This window comes from Zonotrichia albicollis, chromosome Z, assembly GCF_047830755.1.
Source record: "Zonotrichia albicollis isolate bZonAlb1 chromosome Z, bZonAlb1.hap1, whole genome shotgun sequence".
In the NCBI taxonomy this organism is placed as follows: Eukaryota; Metazoa; Chordata; class Aves; order Passeriformes; family Passerellidae; genus Zonotrichia; species Zonotrichia albicollis.
In genome coordinates, this window is record NC_133860.1 from 81,880,207 (window position 1) to 81,904,697 (window position 24,491).

Here is a 24,491-nt window from a genome sequence, read left to right on the forward strand (position 1 = left end):
GGGAGCACCTGTGAGCCTGGTTTCTATTTAATTTGATGTTCAAGACTAGGAGCGCAAAACCTGCAAGATGCTCAGTGCAGGAGACTGCTTTGTCTTTCAAGAGCCCTTTTGATGTCCATGGAACAAATTGCACTTCAGGTCAGGTAAACATCTGAAATGTTAGGATTATTGTGACACTTCTTGTTCAGAAGATCTAGAATTGGAATTTCACATTTGGAAATCACTTGTGTGAGCCACTCTGCAGCCAACTGTCAAGGCATCTGAATTTGTTAGAGTGTCCTTTCTCAAATGCTGAACTGCAGACCTTCTGAAAGCAATATCACAAACAGCATTCTTTAAATAGCCATCTAAAATAGTACAATGTTTGGATGTTGGTGAGGTTTTTTATTGGGATTTGTAAGAATTTTCTGTGAATTCTTAGCAATTGACAAGACATCTCTTTTCCTGCTTGGATTCTGGCAGGGCAGTAGTCCATATCAAAGTGCTCTGGCATGCAGGAGAGTGGAAATGGTAGACTGCCTTTTAGATCTTAATTCTGACAGGGATTGTATTTTCCCTTTAGCAAAAAAAAAGAACCAAACCAAAAACGAACCCAACAAAAAAACCAACCAACCAAACAAAAAAAACCCAAAAAAACCCCACATGCACAAAACAGAACAACAAACAAAAGCAAAGCAAAGCAAAAACCGTGCAAACAAACAAACAAAACCAAAACCAACCAACCAACAAAACAAAACTCAACAAAAGCCCCCCCCAAAAAAAAAAAGAAACAAAACCAAACCAAACCAAACCAAACAAAAACCCAAAAAATAAACACCAAAACCAAACCAAATCATACAAAAAACAAAGGGAAAGAAAAAAACAACCAGTAAATAAGCCCAAAATATTCAAAGAAATAGCAAAAGCCACCCTTGCTCACCAAAACCCACAAAGCAACCAAAGAAAACAAAGTAACACAAAACAACAAAGCAAAATATAAACAAATCCACTGAACTTCCTAATATTTCCACAGAACTTTAATAAAAATCAGTCAATATCACTTTTCTAGGAGGAAATGAGACCATGCATAAGGGTTGATCTCATTTCTTTATGAGATCTTTTGGGTCTGTTCTGCCCTGAGAAATGCCCTGCTCAGATTCTCTGCTGCAGTCTGCCACTGAAAAGAAGAATGTTTGATTCTTTTGCTTCTTTTTTATGGTCACCTGGAACTTTGACCTGCATGGCAACAGTGAGGTGCAGGCAGAAAACAAAACAAAACAAAAACACACACACACAAAAATACCCCAAACACTCAAGCTAACAAAACATCCAGGCTCTTGCCAAATTTGTTCAGAGAGATAAAAACCAATTTCATTAGCAAAAGTGCTTAATATACTACTAGAAGAGGAATGCAGGCATTTTCAGTCACTCATTATAGAAGCAGCAAGAACTGGAGGTAGAATCAAGCAATTATTGACAGTAATATCCAGAAAGAAGGTTTTTGGTATCTAGAAAATCTGTGTCACTCGCTTTTGGTTTTTGTTTTTTAAGGTTCATCACATAGAGCCAGGTGTAATCCAATCACAACCTCCACTGCCTAATTTTTAATTTTCTTCATGGCAGAGCTGAGTGAAATCACTTATCTTTGGTATATCAGAAGTATCTCACCTCTTGGGCAATATCTGAATATTTGATACAGACTGATGGGCAATGGGGTTTAAAGAGTGGGCAGCAGAAAGATTAGATAAATCACCTATGAGGAGTTCAGTTATAGACCTCATACAGTTTTTGTGGGATTTTTTGTAGTTTTGCAGGTTTTTTGTTGTTTTAGGTTTTTGTTGTTGGGTTTGTTTTTGTTTTAGGTTGTTGTTGTTAGGTTTGTTTTTTGGGTTTGTTTGTCTTGGTTTTGGGATGGCCATAAACAGAGGTGGTTTCTGGTTCCACACACCCTTTTTATTAGTCTGTGTTTGGTTCTGTTTACTTGATTGGAGCTGCAGCAGGAGCAGGGCTTTGTAACAAATAAAAGCCACCAAAAAACCCACCAAAACCAAAGAGAAACAAAAAAAAAACCCAGTTCCCCCCAAAAAAATCTAACCCCCCCAAAAAAACAACAACAACAACAAAACCACTAAACAATCAAAAAAAAAAACCACCAAAAACCACACAACAAACAAGCATACAAACCAAAAACCCACATCAGAATCAATAATCTTTAGACCTGATTTATTAGAAAGTACCTGATTTCTATGGGACCAGGTATCAGGTGGATTGATGAACGAGTGGATGACTGTGAAGAGGTACTGATAATTTTCCTGTTAAAAATAGAAGCAGTGCAAGACCTCAGGAAATAAAAGTTCATGGAAGATACATCTCATGCTGCTGAATAGATTAGCATTTCCAGAAATGCTTACAACTGCAATCTACAACCAGTGATTCTGAAGATAAATACAGAGGTCTCTAGCAGTGATAAATGCAATGCCTTTCATGGTTTTGTTTACTTTTAAGCACTTTGATCCCAGTTTTTAATCTATTTTCATGCTAATATGTTTTATCTAGGAAGACCGGTTGTTTTCATTTCACTCCTGACAATGAAACTTACCAAATTTACTTCATGTTTAAGTTTTATGTATTCATCCATAGCAAGTTTCAATAGAGCTGTAGTGGAGGGCAATAGTGCCTGGCTTTGATCTATAATAACTCAAGATGGTTTCTATTGTGATGCCTTGAAGATTGCTTTCAATAGTTGAGCTTTCCAGACAGTGTTGTCAGCCTTCCTTGGCAGCTGCTGAAAGGAAAATATTCATATCACATTGTCTTCCTTTCAGTCACCTACCAGGGTAGGTGAATAAAGAAGAAACAGGTTGAAAAATGCAGAAATTGTTGTTTGAGCTGACTTTTCTTGAACTTTACGAAATATACTGGTGCTTCAAATGCAGCTTTCATAACCAAAATAATTTTATTTCTGAATAACATAGGAGGAGAATTCAGCAAATACCTTTGTCTAGCGTAATAAATGTCTGCTTCCTTTTGGGCTTTATTTTTGCACAACAAAAGCAGGGGATAAATGCTTTTTTTATTGATTTCTCCAAATTTTCTTGCATACCCCTTGCATATTTGGTTTCAAGCAAGACTAGAAGGAGCCATTTACAGCAATTTCTGGGTTAGTAACCTGACATTCCGAAACACCGCTGAGACATAATTGATATGCTACTAGAATACACTAAAAGGCTCGAGTGTTTCTGGATGCTTCTTAAAAATAATAGCTTTAAACTGCATAGCAAGAAAGCTGTAGCAGGTAGGTAATGAGGGGAAAATCATAAAAAGGCTGTACACAAATGGAAAGACAAACACTACCAACCAAGGCTGAAATAAAAAAAAAAAAAAAAAAAAAAAGGTCTGGCTAAAAAGTAAAGAGCTAATCAGAAACATATGAGAAATAGAAAAATGTGGTTTAAACATTGCTGGATTGAAAACGAGACAGGAAATTGGAGGAAAGGGTAGAAGGAATACTATGAGGACATTAAACCCTAAGAAATTGTCTTAAAAAATTGTGCTTCAATTAATGGATAAAAACAACTCAAATGCTGCTGCTGTTGACAATATCGAGCTGGAGCAACACCATGGAGTTAATGGATTTAATTTGGGCTGGCAGCAGCGTGGGGCAGGTACCCTTTGGATTTAAATGGATTCTGCTGATCTCGTTAGAAGCTGTTGTGTAACAGCTCATGGCCCGGCACCAGCGCTCTGATCCAGCTCCCTGGAAGAGTTTCTTTGCTTCCAACTTTGCTGGGAGATTCATTGGTCCTTAATCCTGCAGGGGTGCCAAGTGTTGTGCAAACAGTGCTTTTATCATCCAGGATGTTCAGTCTTGGGCACTCCTTGAATTTAAGACAGCTCAGCACAGCAGCGGCTGTATCCTGGCACCAAACAGAACATCTTTTGGGGCAAAAAAGCTGAATTTAGGGCAAGGGTGATGTCCTAGCCTCAAGGTGGTGACTAACTGTGGGTGTAACTGCCTCGTGGTCTGGGACAGCTCACTGGAAAATGAATATTCAGAGTTAGTTTGAGGTCAAGATATCAAAGCATGGAAATGGCATCAATTAAAATGTTTGTAGGTTCCAGCAATACAGAGGAGTGCACAGACAATAATTTGATTTTGGGAAAGGGAGGGATCAGCACCTATTAAAAAAAAAATATACATATATAAAGATATATATATATATATATATATATATATATATATATATATATATATATATAAAGATATAAATATATATATATATATATATAACACCCTGTACTGCTGCACTCCAATAAATGAAAAGTTCCTCTGGCAAACACCTAACTACAACATACAAAAAAATAACAGGTGATTCCTTTAATGAGGGTCACAAATAGAGGGGGAAAAAGGAACTCCCTAATGAGCCCCTGGGTTGTATTTAATACCTTCATTTGAGAAGAAATACGTTGAAATTCAGACTGGAATTTTATAACCCATTTATCAGTCATTTTAATTGTGGTGTCTTTGTCAAGATCAGGCTGCAGCAACATATTTGTGCACCCACAACAACTCTTTTATATGTTCTGTTGGTGAATAATGAGGCTTCTCTAATCACCTGGTTGTGCTGTAACTACTGTGTTGTTTGTTGCTGGCATAAATTGCTGTACAGCAATGGCAAAAAATAAAAACACTCATAAATTTAGGCTGGGGGCTGAACTGTTGTGCATTTTGTGTTTTGGGTGAAGGGAGAAAGAAAACTGAATGAAGTTAATTCTATTAACACATTTAAAAATAAGCTGAAGAACAGGAAGAAGTAGGAGAGAGGTGGTAATCACAGAAGTATATAAAGAGAACACACATATTCCACTGGCCCAGTGCTAATCCCATACAAATCCATGTAAAGACTTTGTTCTTAATCTGAAAAAACCCCACAGTCCTCTGCTGTGACATCCCATGTTCACAGATGTGGAAAGTGGAAAAGGATCAGTAAACACTGACGTGCATTTATAACTTTATTTGTATCCATCAAACTGTAATCACCTTCCTTCCCTTTTTCCTGTACACTGGATGAAGAAATGAATTAATTTTGTTATTTTATTGTAATAGCTTAATTTTTTTGTGAATATGGATCAATAATATTCATTATCTTCACCCCCTTCTTAGTGTCTTTCCCTACTTTTGGGATTTATTTTATGCTTAGTTCTGCATTGTAAAAATACATTCTCTATGTGCAGACATAGGACTGTGTTAAGTGTCAAAACCAGCAATTGCATGTCAAACATGAAACGATGTGGGCATCCTATTCTAATTAACATGGTTTACATTGTATTTCACTGCTTTACAACCACACCACATTACCTGGATGCAGTTAATAAAGCAAAGCTGCAGGGAAAAAAACAAAAAAACACAAAAACAAACAAACAAACAAATAGAGACCAGTTAGATAACCTCCTTGTGCTTTTTCACCACTATTAAGCCAGAATGGGAGATCAAGTTTGTTTCCAGGTCTGCTGTGGCCTCTGGGATGTGTCTGGGATGTTGAAGGGCAGGTTAATGACTTGGTCTTGTGAGTAGAAGCAGTTATCTTGCACTTCATTCCTCCACATTTTGGTCATCTCATGATGCCAGAGAACAAACTGATTGCTTTGGGAATATTTATCTGTGTTCAGAAGCTGAAACAGATTTGTCTCGCTCAGCAGTCCAGGATCTATGTGTACCAATATTAAAATAACATTTAAGCTCCCTGTTACGATAGAGTATAGTAAAAGTATCTCATTCTTGCTCACTCCAATTGTGAACATCTGTAATTTACTCTTTTCTGTCTGACTTCTTCCTTTTTCATCCTTTCTCAATGACTGTTCTCAGCTCTTCATTTTCAAATGTAGCTCCATAGAAGCAGTGAGGATTTCCAAGCAGCTCTTTTAAGCTTGGTTTACAATGTACAGCAGGTAATAAAAGTCAATTAAAAACCACTGCCAAGAATACCGTTTGTTTGTGCAGTGTGGCCATACTGAGATGAGGTTTTGGCACACATAAACTGTTTCCTTACTTAATATTCTTGTAAACCACCTTGTGGCTGTAACAGTGCGAGGCAGCACCTACAACGTGAGAGCAGCAAATGAATTTATCATATTTACACCTTGGCTTAGGTGTCCTCATGTCAGAAGCTGCTGCTGCTGCATGGATTCTGTGCCCTCAGAGGCTCACAGCTCTTGTAGTGCAGTGTCCATCTGCTCCTCAGGACAGGAGGACAGGGAGCTCCTGGAGCAGCCCCAGAGGAGGAAGGAGGACAGAGGTGATCCAGGGAAGCCTGAGGGAGCTGGAGCTCCTCAGCCTGGAGAGGAGCCCCAGTGAGAGAGGCCTCAGCCCTGCCTGTGCTGGGGTGTCCCAGGGTGTTTCTGTGTCTCTGTATCTCCCTGTGCATTCCATCTGTCCCAGTGTCTCATTTTATTGCAGAAGTCCTATACCTTCTCAATGATTTCTCATGGACATCTCCTTCTTCTTCACAGCACAACCAACAAACTCCAACTCTTTCCTCACCCAGCTAACCCACTCTTTTGTAGCACTCTTCTTCTTATTGGACACAGCTGTGGTCTGTTAAGGGCAGGCCTGTTCCTAATCTTTGGTGGTTAGTACAGCTGCAACTCCTCAGGGGTGAGACTACCTTCTGCACTGTTTTTATTTTCTGACATTCTGTGCCCCCACATCCCTGTCTATCCTGTCCATCCCTGTGTGTCTGTGTGTCCCTGTCTGTCCCTGAATATCCCTGTGTCCCTGTCTGTCCATCCCTGTGTGCAGAGGTCAGAGCAGGCCCAGGCCCAGCCATGGCCCCAGAGCCCCGGGCAGAGCCTGAGCTCAGCCCAGTCTGTCCCTGTCTGTCTGTCCTTGTCCCTGTGTCTGTCCCTATCTGTCCCTGTCTGTTTGTCCCTGTCCCTGTCCCTGTCTGTCTGTCCCTATCTGTCCCTGTCTGTCCCTGTCTGTCCATCCCTGTCTGTCTCTGTCCATCCCTGTGTGTCTCAGGCCCAGCCATGGCCCCAGAGCCCTGGGCAGGGCTGATCCCAGCAATTCCCCCCACAGGAGGCAGAGCCAGCCCTGGGCAGAGCCCACAGGCACTCTGGGGGCTCCAACCTGGGAACATTCCAGAATTCCCTGGGCACAATGCCCTGGGCTCTGGGGTGGCCCTGCTGGAGCAGGGAGGTGACACCTGCTGAGCCACCGTGGGCCCTTCCAAGCTGGCCCAACCTGGGCTCTGCCTGGTGGCTTTAGTTACAATTAACTAAATTAATTTGCAATAAACCTGGTAGATTCATTGTTAAATCATTATTCATTATTTAATTTAAGTTTCATATCTTTTGAGAAAAGTCTGGGAAGAAATCTTGTTTGCAAGTATTTAGCAGAATTTATACAGGGGTCTTTCTAAGCATAAAAGTTTCAAATTTCATTCTGTTTGTGGACAAGTTGGAACAAATGAGGTAAAAAATGCATCTGTCCTTTCCAGAGGAAAGCAAAAATGACCCAGAGGATTTTCATCACTCATCCACAGAGCTTACATGGTACTGCCAGCTGCATTGTCCAAAGCAAACAGAATCAGTTCTTTATTGCAGCTGATAGCTGTAATGCCCTCACTAATTCATATCTCTCACACAAGAGGCTCATCTCTGCAGTGCCTAATTGATATTCTGAATGTGATCAGTAGCATCACCTTCCTGTAAAATCAGAAAGAAAATGATGAAAACTGGCATTTCTTTTGTATCTCTTTAGGTTATGTGTCTTTTTTGACGGGACTTCCTAAAAATCCATGTGACCAAAAAATGTGTGAAATTAATGCAGTAAGACTTGTTAACTGTAATGATGAAAAATTACAGAATATTTTGCTTTATTCTCTTTATGCATAGGATTTGGTGTAATAAAAGAGGGGATTGTGGAAGCTGTCCATGTAGGAAAGCATGTTCAGTGCTGGAATGTGGGTTAAAATGATCCTCTGTAGTGCTGGTGGGTTTTGCAAGGGAATCCCTGGTTGCCTGCACATCCTACGCTCCTTTTATTCCTGCCTGCAGATGGATTTTTGTGGGGATGAGCTGGGTCCATTCCCAGAAAAGCTGAATCCAAGTGGAGGTTCTGATTCTGATCCAGTGCCTGGTTATTGGGATCACATGGAGGGAAGTGATTAAACCTGAAGCAAAATCCACAATTATTATACATTGTAAATATGAAAACCATCATCACTTCAATAGTATTGACATCTCTTGTAAGAACATGTTGCCAAATAAGGTGTTAAGGAGTGGATATCCAAAAATAGAAGTAACTAGAAATCAATGAATACTTTTCAAAGTGTAATGAGAATATGTTTAGAACTTACATTCTACAGTATTTCATTTTGGTGCAGATAGAAGGGTATAATGAAGCATAATCAGAGTTTAAAAACTGTTAATGATGACTTTTTTTAATTGCTCAACTTTCAAATTTGGATTTGCTTAGGATGGGAAAAGATAAATTCACCAGTGCTAAGATTAAAAATTGCCTAGCAACCAGAGAATGAGTACATCTAATGTGCAGAAAACAAAGGAAGAACAAACCACTTTCATTTCCATATATATAAAGTAGGTATAAATATAAAAGTATGAAAATAAATATACATGTGTATGCAAAAATATAGACATACACTCTAGTTCTTCCAAATTGCCAACCTGAAATGCTGTGGATCTTAAAAAAAGAAATTGAAAGACTAAACCAAGATCTAAGATGTGGATTAAAATTGTGAATTTTCATTTAAAAGTAATAAATCCACAGTAAGTGTATGGGTTTTGTTTTAAATTGTCCTCCTTCACTGATGAAATGAAGGTTGAAAGTCGAGAGAAAACAGTCAAGACCAGTAAAAATATGTGCATCTGAAAACTTTTAAGTCTGTAAGGACAAGAAGGAAAGGAGATGTCACCTGTCTAGAAAGGATCACAATCACTTATAACTGTTAATTTTGAAGGATGTGCTAATGATTAAGTTATGTGCATTCATTGTTCCTCTGTGGAAAATGGGATGGGCGATAAATTTGAATATTTATTAACTGAGACATTTCAAGTGAACATAATGATAAAAATCTCCTGATCAGCTTTAAAAGTAAAGGATGAAGAAATTATGGAAATGATGACTGGAAATGGTAAAGCATTTCTTGGAATATCTTCTGAAAATTTTAATAGAACAAAACAAACTATTAGAGAGAGAGTTTAGCCTAATTGCTCTGTCTTAAGTTCTTATTTATTCCTTTTCATAAACTTCTTTCACACCTTAAATGCAAACAGGTACAGAAATGCAGGTTTATTCACCTGAGTTTTAGCAAGTGGCCAAAAAACTGTGTGAACATGAAACTCCACTGTGTTGAGGTGAGCAACAACCACAACCAAAGCAAAGTGTGCAGGGACTGCCTGGGTAATTTTTTTGGCCATCTTTGTTGAGCATGCAGAGAGAAGAGATGTGGGAGGCTGTGTTGGTGGGGACCAGGGTATCTTCATTAAAGGCAATTTTGTTCCCTCTCCCTGGTTCTGCAGGAGGCATCACTGCTGCTGGCTGGGGTTGGGTGCTGGGGGTGCTGTCGCCAGTGCTGTCAGCTGAGCAGGCAGGGGAATATCTCTCTTTTTTTTTTCCTTTGATGAAACACTGTCTCGACTGATGGCAGCTTTCCTCAAATCTGCACAGCAGCCTGCGCATGAAAGATTTCCCACAAGTTGTAAAAATATTCAGAGCCGTGTTATATAACCACGTTCCCCCCTTTAATCATTTTTGATCCATTTTTTACTAATGAAGATGTGAAATGACAGGAATAGTTCATATTCTTTTTTTTCCCTGCAGAGCCTGTTGGCATAGAAATGAACTCTCTGTAACCTATGGAAGAGAGAAGAGTTTACTTTTTAAGCTGTTTTCTGTTTCTACTTGTGTTTCATATTGTCAAACATCAGATGCTTGAAAGGTCTATAACACAGCAGGCTGAAGTGCAGTGACCTGCTGCTCTTTCACATTCAAATTAATAAAGTAGCTCATAGTGTAGACCTTTAGAAAGGCAAGAGATTATACTTCTTTAAGGCAGAAGGGGATTTATTATGATAGAAATTAATCTCTGCAGACATTAGTTTAGGGCTTTATTCTAACTCTTGAAGTAGGGACACACTTTTACAGTATTGTACCGTTAGATTAAATTCAAATCTTAAATCAGCTCTTCATCTTCACCCAGAATTAATGTTTCCACCCAGTCCCAGAGTGGAATTCAAACAGTAATTCTCTGATTAGAATAATCTGATTTTCTTTTTGTAATGCCATCCCAGGTTTCAAGAAATCAGCTGCTGCATCTCTTCAGATTAAGAGACCAGAAAAAGTTAAAATTAGAAAAAAAAATTTACACCTGGTTTTACACGAGCTCATTGCAGCTCTCCACCACAGCTACCTGCTGCACATTAAGTGCACGGAATCTCTTGATCACAGAGGCTTTCAAAAGTAACCCCTGTGATTTTCATGAGACCTGTGATGAAATAATTAATTTTATTCTAATATTTACATTCTCCTCTAGTTTTCTTGTCCAGCAAGTGGACATTTAAAGTTGACATTATTGCTTGATGCATTTTCTAAAACCATTTAGACACTCTGCCAGGAGTGCTCTAGCTAAAAATTTAGCTGAACTTTCTACCTGCATAGTAAGCAAATCAGCCTAGGAAAGAAGCAGAAGGAGGTGGATGAGCTATTGGTATCTAGAAACCTTATTTTTCAAATAATAAGGGAGACAATTTAATTATTCCAACTGTCTTTTTTACCTTAGGAGAAACAAATTAGCTGCCTCACCATTAAATCTGAAGAAACAGCTTACAGATTTCTTAAAAAGAACTGCAGAGCTCATCTGTTTCTATGTTCACACTTTGCATCTCTGCACAGGTGTGTCTTCAACATGATTTATGGCTCTGCTGTGGAGAAATAGGTGTGAACTTGGGCACTGTGCAGATGATTCTGTAAATCAGAAAACTATTAAAGCTCTTTTTCTGAAAACTGATTTTAACATGAGAATGCTACAGGTGGTAAGTACTTTCTCAGTCTTCTTCTGGAGCTTAGGTGCTCTTCTTAGCTTCAGAACTGGTGCTTATTTTTGCTATATCTATACCAGATTTCTCTAGACTGGCTGTTTCCTGGGCTGTTCATTTTTTGGTGCTGCCTGGAGATTTCTCTTTTGAAACAAGTTTTATTCTCGTGAAAGCGAATGGCCATTATTTTTATTTCTTTTGAAAGGGCTTGTAAAATAAGCCATATTTCTGTAGCCACATAGGAAATTGAGCACAATTATGGCTGCTGTTTTAGACAGAAATGATGGCCCTCCTCTTCCCATCAATGGTGGAACGAAAAGTTGAATTTTAAGGCACACACTGTATAGAATACCAGGAAAGAGAATTGTGTCTCCCTAAAAATCTGTGTGTCTAACATCATAAGCTCATATGCCATTCTCTTTGCAGCTACAGCATCAGCACATTTACCTCAGTATCAGCTGCTGTGAATTTCACTGCCTCATTATATAATGTATACTCAATGTGTTCATATTTATATTTAATGCCCATTACATGAAAGAATAAAGAGGGTTGATTTTTTCCATGCACACTTGCTGTTTCACAGAATGTGCTCTATTTTTAAATTATAGAAGGAAACACGGCCTGGACACCAGAATGGTCTTTATTCAATCGCTTCTATCATTACAGTTTTGAAATGTGAATCCACGGGATTTTTTAAGGCAGGTTTCTTTCTTTATCATCCTATCATTGTCTCAAGCAGATGTCTCTCAGAGCAGCAGTTCTGCCAGAAAGCCTAATAGTTATCATTCTAGGTGTTATAGTTGAGGGAAATTGTCTCCATTTCAGGCTAATGATGTTGTGCATGGGGACTGGAATGCTTCTCTCAGGCCTAATTCAGGATACCTTAGCTTTTGCCAGGTATTTCTGCCCCAGAAATCGTAACACTAAATAGTGAATAGCTTTAAGTAGGATTAAATAATTCTTTTTCATGTTTTTAATTTTTTTTTTTCACTGCAAATTAATTAGTGTGTAATAAGGGCAGCTGGCTGGTCTCTCTGCTTTTAGGGTGAGTGCTTTATGAAGGTGCAGGTGGTTGAGGGATGGAACTTCTCCCCCTGCCCATCTCCTTCAGCCTTCACGTCACCAAAGTTGTTTTCATAAACTGTGAATTTCTGTTCCTGACAAGGATTGATGGGCTAACTGTTAACATCACAGAGTGCTGCATTATTTATACACACAAGGGCTGGGCTCCTTCTTTCAGCCTGTCCTCTGCTGTCAAGCAAGGAATTAAACTCCTCACTCAGGAAGCATGCAATATTCCATTTCTGTGGGGTTTTGTGGGATCAAAAATACGTTATATAAAAGTTTAAAGTTCAGTAAAGAGTGGATGTACAACTTCTACTCAACTCCCCACCACTACCTGCTTGTGGAAAGGAGCAGTAGTTGTATATTCAGTATTTGACTGAAAAGCATGTGGCTTAAAAGTAGTTATGTGAACACATGGAAAAGAGTATGATGGACTTGCAGAACAGTTTTTCTCTGAGTGCCTTTAATGGAAAAGGTCCAGGTTCATTGGTTGAGTTGTTCATTATGTGCAAAAAACTTCATATTTCTTAAAGAAAAAATCCTAGGTATTATTACAGAGCAAATATTATCAGCATTTCATTTGAGTTTTGCTGCATAATTTTTCCTGAGTTTGGAGAATTAGGGAAGGTTCTTAATTAAAAATCTAATTTTGAGTTTGCATGGATCTCTTTGATTTTATTATTTTTGTCATGCTTTTTTTTTTTTGTTGTTGTTCTTAACCAGTCTTAGTTCCCAAGCAGTGGATGGACAATTTGCTCAAAGATTAACTTGACTTCAGAATGTTATGAAGAAATGAGATAGGAGCAGAAAAATGACAAAAATAATTTTTAAAATCCCGCGCATTTAGGACCCTTTGGTACTAAATGAAGTCCCAAAGGTTTATGTATTGTCTTCAGACACTTTTACACTTGAGAGGCCATGTAAAGAAAAGCACAAGGTCAGTCAGGATGGGGAAGACAAACATGAATGACTGTTTTCATTCGACATTGAGTCTTACTGGAATCCTTTCAGAATATCTTAATAAAAGTGCAATAGTAATTAGTCTTTAGATTTTCTTTTCAAATAATTTAATTTTCTCCTGGAGTGTTTGTTTAATTTGCAGAAATTTGTCAAATTACACAGTCTGTTACACAAACAGCATCTTGCCAATCACAATGGAAAGCCATCAGCAACAGAGCAGACTCCTGCAATATTTATTGTAAATTATATATTTCCTTTCTTGGGTTTATTTTACTCTTCCATTCACAAAATATCCCAGGTGAAATTATAAAACCAATGTAGTGCTAAAAGCTGTGTCACATTTTAATGGTAGCAAATCCCTTTATCAGTTGTGTTAAGACAAAATGCACCCATATCATCTTTTCTTACTAATAACAGAGCCTTCAAAATCAAATTCTGCTCATCAAACCCAGTGGAATGTATAACAAATTAGATTTCAATATTTCAGTATGAACGTCTTCTCAAGAGGCACAAAAGGAAATTGAGGAAGATTTTGTTGATTCAAAGGTGATATTTATTTTGTTCAGCACCATTTCACAGACAGTAAACTATAAATAACGGAGATAACATTTTACATGATTTTTGAAAATTTAAGTTTCAACATTTGCACAGCCTGGTACCTCCTCTTAAGTAGAATTGTGCAGCTTCTTATTTCTCTGACTGCATCATATTTGATTTTGTACTATGATATTATTTAACCATTGTTGTTTACAGAAGAACTTTTCCTCTTTAATCCTCATTAACATTATGTGAATGAGACAGGATAAGCTGTTTTTTGCTTGGCTTTCTGTTTGTTTAGTTTTGGTTTCATTTGTTGGGTTTTTTTAATTGTATGTTTGGTTGGTTGGTTTTTGTTTGTTTTATTTTCTTTGTTTGTGGTGATTTGTTTTTGTTTTTGGTTTTTTTTTTGTCTTGTTTTTTTAGTTTTTTTGGTTGGTTTTTTTGGGGGGGAACTTTTAGTTACCTGTGCTTTCTTTCTTTTTTTTTTTTTTTAACTCATTCTCTTTAGATGTGTTCTTTATTCACTTTATTTCTGAGATTTCTGTGGTACAATGACATTACAAAAATTACACCACTGACTGACAGGCCAAGGTGGTGGGTCAAAAGAGCAATTAGTGCAGTTATTTCCTGAACATGGAAATAAATGGCTGTTAACAGAGGAGAACATCTGCTTTATTAGTCCCAAACTGCAGGTCGGGTCACTTTATTTCAGGCTGAAAAAGCCAACACGAATTTTCACACAAATTAAAACCACGCAGTTGACTGTCCACACTTTGGTCATTTCAGGAGATTTCAGTTTCTGGAAATATAATGCAACATTTTGTGTGAATTCTGCTTGTCATTCAATGTAGAATTCACAAATTCAAAGAGCATTTTTGTCTTTTTGCCTTTTACGCCAATGGCATTATTGAAATCAGAATGACACCAAATCAGGAAATATGTAGCAAAAATATCCTCTCTCATTTTAATCAGAATATCCATGAGGATTTGCATACTAAGTGTTCCTGCTCCAGATGCAATTTAGTTTATTAATTTAATTAGAGGTATGGGAATACAGTTGTCAGAGGATTCATTTAATAGTAGCTGTTCTTTCACAACCAATTGCCTAATCCCCATAAAGTAATAAACAAGCATCCTTTGCTACCCCAATAATGCAAGAAACGCAGAAAATGAGAAGTCTTGGCTTATTTAAATTCAGTTAGAATATACCATTTACTGTTCTCAAAAATAGCTTTGCTTCTCCATCAGCCGGACAGTCTTTAAGACAAAACAATATCAAGTGCATGACAGCTCTCTGTGTCATGAAGGCACCCTAAAGATGACAAAAAAATTGAATAAAGCTGCAAATAACCCAGCAAACTACTGCACAGCTCCAGTTTTTCTGTGAAACTGCTGCGCAGAGTTCATAAAGGCATTTTCGTGCATCACCTACATTTCTCAAACAATGTTTAGATGTAAATTCTTACACCAAGGATTAATCTGAAATCCACGTGCAAGAAAAGTGTTGAAATCCTGAGCTGTTTGCCAACAATATAATCCAAAACATGCTGTAATTGCTGACATGGTATTGATGACATAAACCAAAATAATTTCCATAAATCTCTTCAATTACATGGAAAAAACCCTGGCAATTTTCAATTAAAAAACCTCACAGAAAACAATGTACTTGTTCTCTAATAATTGTCTACCTGTAGATCGTTCTTTCAGATGCATTTACTGCACAAAATACTGTAAATTTTACATGCTGTGCTGAGCAGCAGAGAGCATAAACCTGTCTTTAAAGATGAAGATTGAGATGGATAATAATATATGTAAATATAAGAGAAACTATCTGGGAAAAACTACCAAATTAAAGCTGGCCAACGCCTAGGGGATATTCTTTAGGATTGCTTCCATTTATCCCAGTGGTGACAGAATGAAATCTGTAGATATCATGAAAGTCTTCAAGTTGGAAAAAATAAATAAATAACCATTTGCTATTGTCTTTTGCAGATGGATTGACTTTAAGACAACCACATTTTATGGGGTGGAAGATTAGGGGTAGATGATTACCTGGAGCTGTGCTGTTAAATAAATACAAAACTGAATCAGCCAAAAGTCATTCAAAGGACATAAGAGTTCGCCCTTTCTTTCTGTACTTAGTTACCAAAAATCTGATGTGGTGAGAGCTTGTGGGTAATTTTTGGTCGCTTTTCCACAAAAAATATTGTTTTCCCTGTGCCCACAGCGGATGTGTGCGACTCCAACCCCTGCCAGAACGGTGGCATCTGCCTGTCAGGGCTCAATGACAACTTCTACTCCTGCGAGTGTCCCCAGGGTTTCACAGATCCCAACTGCTCCAGCCTTGTGGAGGTTGGTAAGTGAAAATTAAATTAAATTGCTGAAATGGCTCCAGTGGCCTGCGGCTGCTCAAGCAGCGATCCTGTCCGTGGTGTTCTGTGTGGTGGTGGTGGTGGTGGTGATGCCTTGTTGGGGCTAAATTAATACAGAGGCCCGAATAGATAAAAATGAAAAGCATTTCTATTTATTGAAGGGCCTTCAGGAACATTTTGGGCAGTCCCAGGGGCTACACCCAAAAATGGACTCATAGGTTTTCACATTGTTATGAGTTTGGTCCATTTGTACATTGGGGGTTAATCTAACAATTCCAGCCTCAGCTAATGAAGTAATTTACCCCAAGTTTGCCCACCCAACTCACTTTTGTTTGCATTTCTGGGCCCTGGGGCAGTGAGGTGCCCTTGGTTGCCAGGCCTGGAGAGGAATTGTTGTGTCTGCCCAGAATGGGACAGCAGCAGCTGACACTGAATGTGGACTTTGGAGTTACACACTAAAGAACTGCAGGGTAGCAAATACATGGAAATTATAAAAGCTAAAATCCCAAGGCATCAATGGGGTCTTCAGGTTGATCATTATTGGGGTTTTTAACTTTATATCTGTGTCATAGCCATCTCTATAACAATTAACAGTTGAAAGCTATGCAATTAAGTTGAAATGGCATCTGCAGAATATAATTACTCAGAAAAGTCCAGTGGTCCACAAAAAACTCCATAATGGACTTCAACATCACCCACATTTTTCAAAGATCAATTCTAGATAATTCTAGGTAATTCTGTGATAATTCTATGTACCCTTCTTCAACCAGCACCCCTCAAATCTTCACTTCTGATAGTTTTATGCCAATGTCTGGAGTAAAGCCTGATTTCTTATACAAATTAAGAGGCAGGACCAGCATAGGAGAAACCCAGAATAACATAAAGTGGTCACTTGCTCGAATTTCAAAATAACTTTCCATTTGGAGGCTCTAATTAACGATGAGTGCGTAGAGCACAAGTCAAATGTGCTGAAATTTTGTGATGTGCACTTGACTCAAAGTAAACCTGAATTTGAGTGGTAGATCCAAAATATCCAGGAGGTCAGGCCTCTGTGTTAAGAAAACTTAAGGACAAAATGAGAATCTGAAGGAAAATGTAGACAGCTCACTGAAAGTTAATTGAGGTCTTGTATTATCCCAAAGAAAGCAAAAAAGATGTTTACAGAGCAAAATGATGGAACTGTCACAGCTGAGCTGAACAATGCAACTGTCCTAAATATGTGTGCATCTCATTTTAAATAATTAATTATTTAATTTAATAAATATTCTTTAAAAAATTACACAAAGTGAACCAAGGTTCACTGTTATGTGGATTATGTCTCTGCCAATGGGTAAAGGGAGAAGAACTTAGTCCAGAAATAAAGCGCTATTCTTTTTATGAGTTTTTTTTTTAATTCCCTTTTATGAAAATGTTGCTACTGCTGTTTTTAGAGTGAATTCCAAGTGTCCACAATGCAATTTTAAGGGAATTTGGATTTAAATTGATTCCTTTTAAGTTAAACTTTCTGCAAAGAAATGGAGCTAGTTCCTGTGGGAGAATGATCAACCTCAGACACCAACTGCAATTTTTTTCTGATTCTACAATGTTGTTGTAGTTGGTTACCACCCAAAATTTAAGTTGCACAAGGAGGTGCTTGTTTTCCACACATGAAGCCAGGAAACACTGCCTCAAATCTTCTTTTCCACTCCTTTTCCATAATTTTATCAGTGCTTGAATTTATTCTACGGATATATGTCATGCTACCCTAAAACAGCATAGACAGGGCTTCACTTCAGGAAAAGTTTGGATTTATTGTGTACTTTGCTGGCAGGAAATTGCATTGCATATGACTGGGAGGATGCCAAACATGACTGAATCTGGAGGAAAAAAATCATATTGTGATAATTGTCACTGTAATTAGCAGATGAGCATTAATAGGGCTTTAAAAAATACACATATACTTAACTGAAATCTTCAAGCACTCCACCAAAAACTCAGTTTGGTAAACAGACTGAAGTATAAGTAAATAACTTGACAATGTGTGGCAATCACAGGACTTACAGAAGCAGGATGCTACATTTCTAGTTTGCAATCCATGGGGAATATCTGCTTGTTAAATAAAGACAACACTTGTTAAATAAAGAATCTATTTCATATTCCTATAGTAACTAAAATCCAGAATGTTAATTCAGTTCTGCTTTTTCTTGTTTGCTACATGTACAGATTCAGTCTAGCCTTGTTAAAACCTTTAAAAATAGATTGTAAAATAATCTTTTATTTTTTAGTAAAATATCATTCTGCTTTCTGTAACCCTGTACATATAAGCCACTGGAAAAAAAAAAGTCATTTCAAGAAAATGATTTGATTTTTTTACTATGAAAACAATGGTGATTAGTGTAAGCTGTTAGTCAGTCAGCTCAATTAATTCAAATACTGAAATGCTTAAAGTAAAATGATGTTATAAGATGTGTCTAGGGGAGCCCCGGAGTGCAAGACCCTGAGTGATCACTTTTACTAAGAGTGTTTATTAGATGTATGAATTAAGAGGGAATGCGAGCAAAGGTTGCTTCTCTTCGGCTTTTTAATGAGTTTTTGCCCAAAAGCTAATCTCTTAATCCCTCATATCTCAAAAAGGCCTTCTTGACAATTTTTCTGTGCAGTGGAAAACACTAAATTAAAAATTAGTGGTTAGGATGTCAGGGGGGTACCATGTAGGAAGAAAAGAGGAGGGTGAGGAAAAAAACCCCAAATACTCAAAAAAACCCCCAACAACAGCAATAAAAAAACAAAACCAAAAACCAAACAAAAACAAACAAACAAACAAACAAAAAAGAACCCCACAAAAACAAAACAAAACAAACTAAAAAAAAAAAAGCAAAAAAAAAGTGAAGGGCGTGTGCCACTGTCTCCCTCAAAAGGGCTGCACAGAAATTTTTTTTAAAAAAAATTCACAAGCAGCTTGGTGTTGTCTGCATCCCCCTCATTAGAGACTTTGTGCAATGGCAGGATGCACTGCTGAACTCGGGCACCTGCTGGGAAGTCATAAATTTTTCAAGGGACATACCTTGAACAGGAGGATTTTCACAGTAAAAGACAACAGGGATTTTACTTAATCATGCATTAATGTGGGTAAATAAAAGGCAGTCCCATTCAGACAGCAAGCCATGAACTATGCAGAGGGAAAAAAAAATAGATGCATACAAGTACCCAGGAAGATCAAACATTTAGGTAGAAGTCTTCCCTAAACAGACCAACAAATACTCCAGACAGTTTGGGAGCTTCATGGATTCTCCAGAATGCAACTTCCTTTATTACCTTAATAGACATAAAATTTAAAGTAACCTTATTGTTATTCATAGTAATACCAATTTCGAGCTAATAAGTTTAACTAATTATGTGTTTTTATAAATTTACCTATGGAAAAATATAACTTTTCTGCCATACTTCTTTTTTTACTGACCCTGTAGCTTTGCGTCTGTCTAAACCAAAATTTATAAAAAATTCTTGTGAGAGTAATTTGCATATTTTAAATTGGTATTCCCGTTCTGACCTTACTCTTTTCTTAATGGCAATCTCACTTTATTTCCTATGTGTATTTATATACCAAACTTGGTTGTGCAAGAAGATTTGAGATGAGGTGGTAGATCTGTAATATCACCATATTTGTGCAGGTTTCTCAGTGCTCTAACAGATTTTAAATATCTGATAAACTGGCAGAGGACAAGATAGAGAGAGGCAGGAAAAATGTGTGTTTTAGTTGTTTTCAGCACAGCACATCCTCCAGCGAGGTGAAAAAGGATTTGGCTAAACAGATAAAAGGTGATTATATCAAACATTCCAAATAGCAGGATGTTTTCCAAAGATAATAAGAACACTATGGTCCAAGTTAACTCTTCAGCAGACTCCTGCCTACATATATGGAAACTAATTTTAACCTAAATTGAAACAAAATATTTTTCGATTAATTGATATTGGCATTGAAATGCATTACAGAGTAGTTGGCAGATTTTACATCTTTTAAATAACTCACAAGTCATTCTCAGGAATCATGTAAAATATCAAAATGCAATAAACAACAACTGTTACAGACAATTAATAGGAGTAATTAATTAATCCTGTTCAGGAAAACTCTTAATGTTCTGCCGGTCAACCTGGTTACTAATTAGCCATGGACAGCACACGAGGGGATCTATAAAATGGCACTGGGGGAGTTTTCTTTGAAATAAAAACTGCTCCTGTTTTGTTTAGTGTGTGCATAAGGGAAAACAAGGGGAGAAACACAACCTTAATGGCAAGAAAAATATTTTTTTCACTTTATTATGCCATAAGGCAAGGAGAGTGTGTTGCATGGGTTGACCATGTTCACATTTGAAATCTGAGCATCTTAAAACTACTTGGTTTTGATCTTCCAAGTCTGAAATTCAATAACTGTCTGAGAGGATAAACTGGTGAACATGTTTAGTTTATTTAAGTGAAAAAAAAAAAAAAAAAACAGATGTCAAATGGGCTGCCAGCATCCTTTTGGAAAGTGTCTGTACCTTTTATGTCAGCTCTCACTGAGAGGATCTCATTATTGAAAAACATGGTGGAAAAAAAAAAAGCCTGCATGCATTTTGGAAGGGTGGAAAGGCAAGTTAATGATCTTATGGTTAATGATCAAGGGGAGCTGGGTTTCAGTGCAGCATGGAGGCTGAGAGAAGGGAGAAGAGTTGAAAGGTGAGCCAGAGATGGCAGTCTCCCATGGCATCTTTATTCCTCCAAGTGATTAAGAAGTGATTGCGGGGCTCCTGGCTTGGCACACTGCAGTTTTCCATAATCACTTCAGTCTTCCCAGTATCCAAAGTAAACTATTTCTTTGACAGCTGCTGTCTCGCAGCCAGAAACGCAGGAATCAAAGCAGTTCTTCCCTTTTCATGCTGTTAAATAAAAATTCAGTAAGATGGATTAGGCCTGGATCTGTGCTCTGATCTGTTTGCTTTGTGGCTTTATTTGCACAACCTAAGTCTCCACTTTTGCTTTCCTGACCCCTGCACTGACAGGACAAGGGCTTCTGAAAAAAATTAGTGCAGATGAAAGTCCTGTCACTCACTTCCTGCCAGTCTTGCAGATTCTTTTCAATGCCATGATTAGAAATGACTGAATGATTTCAAAGATGCTTTTGTAGCCTTTACAATGTGTGTTTTGTCCTTTCTTTAAGGAGGGTTGCTTGCACCACGTGTTGAACATGTGTACTAATGGATTTTCCAAGGTAGCAATAGTGAAATGAATCCACTCTTACCAAAGAATTCCAGTTACTTACTGTCATGTGCATCCAGTATGCAGTTGACATGAAAGTATTCATCTCAGCTGTAAATAAAGTAGCCTGTAATAATGCAAATTACAGCACTGGACCTCCCAAAATCAGAATAGTTGAAGATGTGAGACACTTGTGGAAGTCTGTAGCCTAACCCACCTCTTAATGGACGATCCAAGGGTGCAGGTTTCTCAGGGTCATTTCCAGCTGAGTTTTGAATATTTCCAGAGATGGAGACTTCACAGCTTCTCGTGGCAATCTGTGCCAGAGTTTGATCACCTTCACAGGCCAAAAAACAAAAGCAAGGAAACAAATGGAAAAACCCCAAAAGCCCAAATATATTTAAGTGTAATTTTGTGAAATTTAATTTTTTTCTCATTTGTAATTTCTTCTCCAGGCTTTACTATTTGATTTTAGGGAAATAATCACATGCCTTGGCCTGCTGGCACTCCTGTCCTTAGTGCAACACAGTCCTTTGCAGATTGCCCAGGATACTGGGAAATAGAGTGTGGACTCCAAATTTCAGCACCTATTGTCACTGCTTTGGATGTAGTGCCGCCCAAACTGGCTATATTTATTCCTATATTAGCCAAATTTTTGTAAAGCAACTTATTCACCACTTTTCTTATTGTCAAGAGGAAGACTTTACTACATGACTGTGAATTCTTCAGTGAGCTGTTGTGCTTTTCTCTTGTTACTGATTCCTTATTTCAAAAAAATTGCAAAGTCCATTGTTCTCCTTTTGCTGATATTCCCAAAAACCATTTCAATGGCTCTGTTGGTAACAGAAGATTCACATCAGAGAGGAGGTGGGCCTGTGTTTATTAGAATTCAGCAAGAATAATCAGGTTCCATGGTTAAAGGGTAGTTTCTTCTGGGAAAAGGGCGAGAGAAAGGAGGAGGGAAGAGATTGAAAACGAATTCTTCCTTGCAGGTCTTCAGCATGTTGAGGCATTTCTCAGCACTCTATTCTGAAGCCTAAACCCTAGGGCTTCATGTTTCTGTTACACAGCACAGCAGTGTTTTATGTGGAATTAACTGCAAAACACATTTTTTAAACAGAAATTATCACATAATCAAGATGTTCTCATAGGTTATGGAGCCCTGGTAAAAGCAATCAATATATATTAATAAAAATAATTTGACAAATTAGGTCCTAATATTTAGTTTTTGGGTAGCCTGAAGAGTGCATAATGCACAAAAATCTAAATTGAAAAAATCTAAATTGAATGGTCTGAATGCATGCAAGCAGAATAGCTTGATAAATGGCATTGATTGCAGGGCAGAAAATGTTGTAAGTCATAATTTACAATATTTCTGCCCAAAAAATTGCCTTTGATGCTGATTATTCACAATAAATCCATTGTGAAAATAAGGTTTTGAGTCACAATTTGTGAAGAGTGTGCAAAATTGGGAGTTCACAGAGTCGTAGAATCCCAGGTTGGGAGGGACCTCAAGGATTATCTGGGTGAAGCTTTCTTGGCAAAATCATGGTCCAGGCAGGATGGGCCAGGGCCCTGCCCAGCTGAATCCTAAAAACGTTTAATGCTGGGGAATCCATCCCTTGCCTGGGGAGATGATTCCAGTGGTTGATGGTTGTGGGGAAAGTGATTCCTCTTGTGCCCAGTCAGAGTCCCTTGGAGCCCCCAGCCCTGGTCCTCTCCATGGGCTCCACGCACAAAGGGAGTCTCCCCCTCCTCTGTTGTCACAGACGTCTCATGGAAAATCCTTTCCTTAGGATTGTTCCTCCTGAGAAGCTGAGAGGCCTCAGGAACAAAATGTAAACATTGATTATCTGCTGCTGTGGAATGCAACAGGAGCATCTGGGATTGGGCCATGTTGGATGTTTCTAATTAATGGCCAGTCACAGTCAGCTGGCTCAGACTCTCTGTCTGAGCCATAAACCTTTGTTATCATTCCTTCCTATTCTATTCTTAGCCAGCCTTCTGATGAAATCCTTTCTTCTATTCTTTTAGTATAGTCTAAATACAATATATATTATAAAATAATAAATCAAGGCCTCTGAAACATGGAGTCAGATCCTCGTCTCTCCCCTCACCCTTGCACCCCTGTGACCACAGTCACACTCTGTGGCCACCCCTGAACCAGGGGAGCACGGGGTGAGGTGTCCCCTCATCCTCCTCTCCTCAGGGCTGAGCAAGCCCAGGTTTCTCAGCCTCATCCTCCTCTCCTCAGGGCTGAGCAAGCCCAGGCCTCTCAGCCTCATCCTCCTCTCCTCAGGGCTGAGCAAACCCAGGTCTCTCAGCCTCATCCTCCTCTCCTCAGGGCTGAGCAAGCCCAGGCCTCTCAGCCTCATCCTCCTCTCCTCAGGGCTGAGCAAACCCAGGTCTCTCAGCCTCATCCTCCTCTCCTCAGGGCTGAGCAAGCCCAGGTCTCTCAGCCTTCCTTCCCCCCAGTCAGATTTCCCAGCCCTTGGATCCTCTTTGTGGCCCTTCCCTGCAGCCTCTCAGCCTGGCCAGCTCTGTGGGGCACAGCAGGGAGCACCCCTGGGCACGGGGCTGCAGGAGGGACCCAACAAAAGCTGAGCAGAGTTGGGTGATGACTTCCTCACCTCTAATTTGCCCCTTTTGGTGCCTCTTTGCATGAAGGATCCTGCAATTAATTCCTTCCCCATCTTTGTGTCCCTCTGCTCCTCAATGTCCTTGTGCCTCTTGTCCTGTGGAGATCCAGAGCTGGACACACTACTGCAGATGTGTCCCTTTGCTAAGCAAAGAGAAGGATCACCCACACTCACCTGCTGCCAGTGCTCTTTCAAACACATCCCAGAATGCTGCTGGCACTTGTAAAAAAGGGGCTCAATATTCTGTTGGGTTTCACCAGAATATTTCTTTTATAAAGCGTTTTGTAATACATGACAGACCTTAAAAAGCCTACATGGTACCACTGGTCAATGTGACCATGCACAGTGTTTGTGGGTAGTGAAAATTTTAAAACCTGAATGAGAAATGCTCTGTTGAATGAACTCCATGCTGGAATTAATTTTCCTATTTTTCTGCCTGCAATTTTTTTTTTAATTTGGAGGGTGCAAACTGGCAAGGTCACACACTAGAGGGTAAGCAGTTGCCCACCCTGAAGGAGATTTTATGTATTTTATGCATCTAATTAAAAGGGCAAATGGAAAACATCCAGCCCCTTGTTGGTAGGCCTACTGCTCAGGATGAGACCTTGATAAACAAAGTTTGTGAGCATGGGTTTATTTGCCAAAACACATCCCCAGGCCCTGG

At 38.6% G+C, this 24,491-nt stretch overlaps 1 protein-coding gene across 2 annotated transcripts in view; it reads left to right on the forward strand.

Moving 5' to 3' along the window:
• EDIL3 (EGF like repeats and discoidin domains 3) overlaps positions 1 to 24,491 on the forward strand; it is a 237,723-nt gene that overhangs the window by 53,062 nt on the left and 160,170 nt on the right. For both annotated transcript variants that reach the window (XM_074533230.1, XM_074533231.1), the window contains exon 2: positions 15,830 to 15,958. In XM_074533230.1, the coding sequence (XP_074389331.1) occupies positions 15,830 to 15,958 (129 nt within the window). The remainder of the gene's footprint in view (positions 1 to 15,829; positions 15,959 to 24,491) is intronic.